At 30.4% G+C, this 8,060-nt stretch overlaps 1 protein-coding gene across 1 annotated transcript; it reads left to right on the top strand.

Moving 5' to 3' along the window:
• The first annotated feature begins 242 nt into the window (after positions 1-242).
• On the top strand, positions 243-3,310 carry LOC133689897 (tetraspanin-2). The gene is made up of 2 exons (XM_062109995.1): positions 243-882; positions 2,739-3,310. The coding sequence occupies exons 1-2, from the start codon at positions 385-387 to the stop codon at positions 3,048-3,050; spliced, it is 810 nt and encodes a 269-aa protein (XP_061965979.1). The 5' UTR covers positions 243-384; the 3' UTR covers positions 3,051-3,310.
• The last annotated feature ends 4,750 nt before the right edge of the window (positions 3,311-8,060 follow it).

The raw sequence follows: 8,060 nt of genomic DNA, 5'->3' as shown, positions 1-8,060 counted from the left end.
TGTAAAGTTTTTTTTTTTTAAATAATTTTTTAATATTTTCAAATTATTTTAATATAATAATATTTAAATATTTTTTAAAACATATTATTTTAATATATTTCTAATATATATATATATATATATATATATATATATATATATATATATATATTTTAAACCATATTCACTCCTTAAACTTTCAAACACAAGAATTTACCATAAGCCCAATTGTACACTGCCATAGATAGGCTCGTAAAACAGACAGCGAACGCAAAACCACCCAAAATGATATAAGTCTATCTAAATTCTAAAGTTCTTAACACAACACCACTCTTTCCCTTTCCCTTTCCCTTTCCCTTTCCCTTCTCACAGATCACAGACAGAGTCCAAAACCCTGCAATTAAGATGGGAGTAGCCAACAACATCACAGCCGTCCTAAACTTCATAGCCTTTCTCTGCTCAATCCCTATAATAGCCGCTGGCATTTGGCTAGCCTCCAAACCAGAGAATGAATGCATCCACCTTTTCCGGTGGCCTGTAGTTCTCCTTGGATTCCTTATCCTCTTGGTCTCACTTGCTGGTTTTGTGGGTGCCTACTGGTATAAGGAAACACTTTTAGCATTCTATCTCTGCTGCATGGCCATTCTCATAGGACTTCTCTTGATCCTTCTGGTCTTCGCCTTTGTGGTCACGCGCGCCGATGGTGGCTATGATGTGCCTGGGAGGGGTTATAGAGAGTATAGGCTTCAAGGATTTTCTGCTTGGTTGAGGAATCATGTCGTTTATTCCAAGAATTGGGACAAGATTAGGCCTTGTCTTGCTGAGACTGATGTTTGTTCCAAGATGACTCAAAATTATATCACTGCTGACCAATTCTTCATGGCTCACATCTCTCCTCTCCAGGTAAACATCAACAACCATCTTTCTAATTTCTTCTATAATTTTCATTTTTATACAAGTTCATGTATTTCCCAATATACGAATTGGTTTAGATCATGATGCTTGGGTATTAATTTAATTTTCTATTCTCCGCTTAAGAGCTTATAACCATAGAACTGTCAAATTTTGTCAAGAACAAAACTTTTCTACTGCATAATCTGGCGTCACAAGCATGGCTGCCGCTAAAACTTGGGAATATCTGACACCATTAATTCACCGACTAATTTTTTTTTTTTTTAAACTTGTGTTTGGTAATGATGTGTATTTGTAATAGTGTTTTTTAAGTCATTGATTCTTTTTGTGTTTTTCTACTGAAGATACAGTCATTATTGAAATCCCTTTAAAAAGCATCATTTATGATTTATGCCATATTTTGTGTTTCAAAATTAATTTAAAAAAAATTGAATTTTTTTAATATTTTAAAATTATTTTAATGTCTTGATATTAAAAATAATTTTTAAAAAATAAAAAAATATTATTTTAATATATTTTTAAATAAAAATTATTTTAAAAAATAACTATAATTATAATCACCGGTGGATGTCATGGAACAGTCATGTATTTGCTTGCTGGGAGAGGTCATGAATGTGTGGATTAATTGGAAGCTGTTTCGAACTAGATCATATATATATATAATACAGTACATGTATACAATATGGGAGTTCTTTAGTATTCTAACATAATAAAAAAAAATTGATAAAATAATACGGTGTAAAAAAATTTATAAAAATAATATAATTTAGAGAATTATAAATAAAATCTGTGATTTTTTGGTCATAATTGTTATATAGAACTCTTTCAAATTATAAAATTTCTTGACACAATATTCAATAAAAAAATAGAAGAGAAAAGTAAAAGGGAATAAAAATTTTTTAGAGATACACTAAAATTTTAATGATGATATCACTGATATTGTTAATAAGATTTTAATGAGATGAATCCAATAATACTAGAAAAGATCACCAAGTGTCATACAAGCGGTCCAAAGTCAAGCGAGCCCTGACATTTTTGCATTGTGTGTGTGTGATTTTTATGTTATTGAATTTATCTTATCAGAATATTTTTAAGTACATTGATAATATATCATATCATTATGGGAACTTCTATGTATTTTTAAAGTTATTTTATTTTATTTATTTTTCTCTCCGAACCCTTCACAAAATACAAGAAGGGGAGAGAAACGTTTTATTTGTACCGCATGTCATGGATCGGTCATGTATTTGCCTGGGGATTGCTGGAAGCGGGCACGACTTTGTGGACGAATTGGAAGCTGTTTCGAACCAGATCCACTCCACTCTTCCCTATGAAAAAAAAAATAATACAATACGGTAGGAACCATCTGGTATTTATTATTATTATTATTTGAAACGGTTCGATGTGGACGTTGATAGTTTTTTTAATTTTGTCAAATCTCAATCATGATCATCTTTGATCATTCGATAATGTATTGTCGTTAGGAGAAATTAGATAGATTCATGTCATGGCGCATGGGGACACCTTTTGATGCTCTCATAATTGAAAAATGGCTGCCACAGTGACACCCGGGGTGTTGTGCAAATAGATCAGTTCCAAGTGGCTAACTCAATTATTAAGGAGAGGGATCATGGAATTCAGACCAAATTAAAGCAATCAATCAATCTTACATTAATGAACCCACGTAGCTTTGTCTTCATTGGATAGAGTAGAAAAGAAGGCAGGGTATGGCTGCCAGCTTTGAAGTTGTTTGGTGTGGTGCTGTGCTGTGCCGGGCTTCCCTTTTGTCTCCCTTTTAATTTATAGCAAATCATGATTTTTGTTTCTGAAATTACTGCATGTTACAGTCAGGGTGCTGTAAGCCGCCAACTGTTTGTGGCTACAATTATGTGAACCCTACGCTGTGGTTAAACCCAGTGAACCCAGCGGCGGACCCAGACTGCTTCTTGTGGAACAATGACCAGAACCAGCTGTGCTACAATTGCAACGCTTGCAAGGCTGGATTGCTGGGGAACCTGAGGAGAGAATGGAGGAAGACCAACGTAATCCTCATCGTGGCGGTGGTGGTGCTCATTTGGGTCTATGTCATTGCCTGCAGTGCTTTCAAAAATGCCCAAACTGAAGACCTTTTCCGGCGATACAAACAAGGTTGGGTTTGATCTTGTAGCCACACTCGCCCTACTTTTCAGATGCTGGTTCTTGACCCTTTTTTTTTTTTTTTTTTAAATTTTCTCCACATCTTTTTTATCCATCCAGTGATGAAAATGTATCGTTGTCTATTCTGTATATATTCCTTTGTGCTTTTACTCATCTACAAGGTGTGGTGGTATGGACCGACTGTCGTTGAACACACGTTTACCTTTATATAATTTTGCCAGTGATAGTAGGTAGCATCTCAATTATTCAGCTTTCTTGAGAATCAGATTCTTCTTCTATCTTTACCGAATGTTTTGGAACTCTCCGAATCGAATAACGCACTGAATTGAATTTAATTAATTAATAGGTTTTAATTAATCTCATGTTTGTAACTATAGTTTAGTATTGTATAAGACCAAATTAGAGGCTAACCTTTTCTGATTTACTGCATTAAAAATAAATAAATAAAATTAATGTTCAAACTAGTTTTCTAAAATAACCATCTACCTATCTTTTTAGTTTTTATAAAATAATCATCTCTTTTATTTTTATAGACATTTAAAGTAATCATCTATCCAACCCTCTTTTTTTAATAGATATTTAAAGGAATAAGATGAAGTTGATGATGATAATATAAAAAATAAAATAAATTGAATTATATTTTTTTAAAACATGTAAATTCAATTTATTTATTAATTGAATTTAAATTGAATATTATAATTAGATTTAATTATAATAGAGAATTGATTTAGAAGCCGTTTGAGAATGCTGTGCAAACCGCGTTCCAAAAAAAATTCAATTTATTTTTGCTAAAATTTAATTTTTTTTTGTATGTTTTGAATCGTTTTGATGTGCTGATCTCAAAAATAATTTTTAAAAAATAAAAAAAATCATTTTGATGCATTTCGACATGAAAAATATTTTAAAAAACAACTGCAACCATACTTCTAAGCAAGCCATTATGAATTTAAATAAATGGTCAACTATTGCACATTTTCTACTGTGTCTTGTTTTTGTTTTTGACTAAACATGAGTAATGGATTTAATCACGCCAGCAAAAATATTGAGCAAAAATATATAACTAGATAACTTGAATGTGTTATTTTGTTGGTTGGATTAATTTTTTTTTATTTATCTAGAATATCTGTGAAATTAATTGGTATTGTCATTAAACTTGGTTTTATAAATTAACTTTAAAATCTCCTGGCTTGACTATTTGCTTCTCCTGGATTTCAAATTAAATCACGAGAGAGTTGTTCCAACATGACCCATTTGACTTAGCGGGTCCAAAGATAACTTGGACTACTAGCTGAAATGTGATTTGGTTTAAAAAAACACTTAAGATTTGACATTTTTTAAATACCAACACAATGACATATTAGATCGACCATGATTTCGCTGCTTAACTCACCAAACTTATGACCCGAGTCATGGACTCTACTGGGTTTAATAATTTTTTCAAAAAAATATTTTTTACTTAATTATATGATAACAAAAATAGATGCTCGCAAAATCAAGTATTAATTCAATGTCAAAACTTTTGTTTGAGACCGTAATAACCTTATAGAAAACAAAACAAAACAAATTATAAAATTCAATTCCTAATTAACCCAAGTCAACCCGTCAAACCTGCAATCTAGATCATGAACTACACCAGGGTTGTCATAGTCCAATTTTAGATTTCCCAACACTTTTTTATGTAAAAAATATATTTTTTTAAATATTAAAAAATCCAAAATATAATAAATTCAAAATCCAAATATATTTTTGGAACACAAATAAAGAAGCATTTAAACTACAATAGGTCAAAACGCTAGAAGGATAATCATATTGGAATATTGTTGACGAGATAGGCTGAAAAAGGACTTAATTATAGTAAAATTAAGTTTGAAAGTTAATTTGACCAAAATTGGAAGAACTAATGAAGTTTGAGTGTTTAATTAAATTTCTAATAGGTTTAATTGACTTAATTGAAAGAAAATTAAGTTTGAAAGTTGATTTGTCCAAAATTGAAAGAATTAATTAAGTTCAAGGGTTTAATTAAACTTTTAATGAGTTTGACTTAGTTAAGGACTTAATTGAAAGACAATTAAGTTTGAATGCCTAATTCAGGTCAATATGCAATAATTGTAAGATCAAGGATCTAATTAATGTTTTGGATAACCTAATTGGTGCAATCATAGGCTTAAATGAAAGATATTTTAAGTTTGAAGGTTGATTAAGGACCATATTAAAGAATTCTAAAACCAAGGATTATTGTGAAGAAGGTGTGGAAATTATATGATCCGATTGAAGATAATTAAGGATGAAATGGAAAAAATTCTTAACCCGATTTGACCTTTATCCTCTCACCAAAATACCCCTAAAAATTTTCCAAAATACAGTAATGATTCCCCTCAAATCCAACCATTAAAATTGTTATGTTGTCTCTAAAAGATCAAAAAGAAAAAAACCACAATGACCCATCTGAATCACAACTCATGAAGAACATGCTCAAGTTGCACTTTTTTAGACTCTTTCGTACCTTCATCTTTGTATCAATCAATATAATAAGTGCCCAGATCAATGGCCATGGTATTCCTATCCAATCCCAACTACTTATATCTTCTTTCTTTTCCCCTAATATTCAAGAAAAAATCACAACAAACTCATACCCTAACAGCCGAAATTTCTAGATTGTGTGAGTAACCATCTAGACAACAGCAGAATATGATAAGCTTTCTTTCTTAGCTGTAATAAATGATTATACTTCCTTTTTGAACATCAAAGGTCGAGATTTCATCAATTCACAAGCTCTAGAACCTCTCCATTTCTGCTAGGGTCTAGGGAGAAGGAAGAACAAAAAACTAGAAGATAAAGCAAAAAGAAAAGGGGGAAATGGAGTAGAAATGACCCCGTAATGATGCTTCTAGGTACCAAAACTTTTATTCAAACCTTTGTCTCTTACATCTTTTGAACATCATATACACACCCATAACAAGCTTTTTTTTCACTTAAAAAAAGATCATAATTTTCGAACCATTGGAATTATATACCAAGGCAAACCAAGAGCTCCCTCACATCATACTTGTATAACTGCATAATTCTTGTCTTTGACCTTTCTAGACTCAGCTTCATCCAAACATCAACTAAAAATAAAATGAAGAAGAGATCCGAGATATTCATTGGAGTTGTATCCCTCACAATCATTCAAGGCATAAAACTTCTATAATGTTAATAAGTATAACAAATAGGCTTTGAGGTTTGAAGATCACTATATTTAAGGTATTAGTTGTCCTAACTATATTTATTGTAAGGTTAAAATAATATACCTTAAGGATACAACAAAGCCTTAAATTTATAAACAACAACTTCTGTAAGTCTATTAAAATGTTCTATTTTGTTTTTGATAAACATAAACAAATAGTTTGTAAAGAAAAATTAGGGAGAGAAGAAGATTGTTTCTAATTAATTTATGTCAACATCAAACTGGTATTTATAAAGAAAATAACATCATTTCAAACCAATATCTATAAGGCACACCTCTTCAGACTAATATGTCTATAAGTTTAAAAGACAGTTTTTCATTCAAATTGTTTGAACAACTTGGCAGGAGATGTTATGCATAATTATTAGATTAATTAATTTTAATAATAATAATAATAATCCTTTACGTTGCATAATGCCCCATATATATATATATATATATATATATATATATATATATATGAAGAGATAATAATAAATAAATTACCATTTTCATATAAAGTTTAAATTCGAGATGGAGAGGATGAGTAGATGCTTTTGTCTCAAAATTTTACTTTATGTTTACTAGTAGATGTCAAGAACATATGAAGAGATTTACTTGGAAAGTTGCAAGATCATTGCCTTAAAACAAGAGAGAGAGAGAAAGAGAGAGAGAGAGAGAGAGAGAGAGAGAGAGAGAGAGAGAGATGATTATGTGTTTTGATGAACAAACAATTAAAATCAGCTTATAAGAAAGTTGTTTTCCTGCTCATGTCAAGCATCATGATACGTTCCTATATTCTCTCTTAAGATGACATGTTAATGTTATGAAAAAAATTGACTCTTTAGACCTAAATTTCACTTTTTATTTCAGTTAAGCCACATCATTTTCATATGTTTTTCTTACAAGTATATCTAATTGTACACTTAAGCGGAGGTATAATCCTATACAAAGCAACCTAATTTTCTAACCTAAAAATACTCACAATAACAATTTGAATAGAGATATGTACCTTATTGGTCAATCTTCATTCATGAACACCTATTTTTTTGGTTGACCGAATCAAGATGTATGTGTGTGAGTGAGAAAGACAACAATTTTTCTTAAAAAAAATATTCTTTCTTCATCTTCTTTTCTTTTATCTGAGATATGCTAACAAGATGTGAGCATACCTTGAAAGTTAAACTTTATGTTAGGGCCTAGATAAAAAAGATTTTCACTCCTAACATAAGATTCGATGAACTCTATCATTTTCATTATGAATAGCTCATCTATTTTCATAGTGAGCAATTGATTTTTTCTTCATGGAATTGGAGAGTAGAATAGATCCATACTAGAGAGTTTGTCTATTTATATAATGATGTGAACACTTGATTTTTTTTTAAGGATCTTTCAAGAGGATTGCTGTAACAACTTGGGTACTAGGTTCAACTAGCCTTAATCAATTCAACATACATTACCCCCCTTAATTGTTAGCGTACCTGCATTTAAAATAATTTTACCTCGACTAACAGTTCATTAAACAACTTGAATTCCTCATAGTGCTTAAGATAATACCCTTATTTGGTCTTTTAAAAGAATATATTTCAAAAGTGAAGATCATATCAAATAAGATTTGCCTTGATCCTAACAAAATGAAATTTATAAGATTTAAAAGTATAGATTATGTATACTTACAAGGTTTGCTTTCATGATTCAGTGTTAACAACCTGTTATCTATGTGAAAAACATATAAAAACAAAACTTTGTACATATGTTTTTTTTTATCATTTATAAATTTGATATTTTTTAAGAATTAGGTTATGTC

This window comes from Populus nigra, chromosome 3 (genome assembly GCF_951802175.1).
Source record: "Populus nigra chromosome 3, ddPopNigr1.1, whole genome shotgun sequence".
In the NCBI taxonomy this organism is placed as follows: Eukaryota; Viridiplantae; Streptophyta; class Magnoliopsida; order Malpighiales; family Salicaceae; genus Populus; species Populus nigra.
This window is presented reverse-complemented; position numbering and strand designations above follow the sequence as displayed.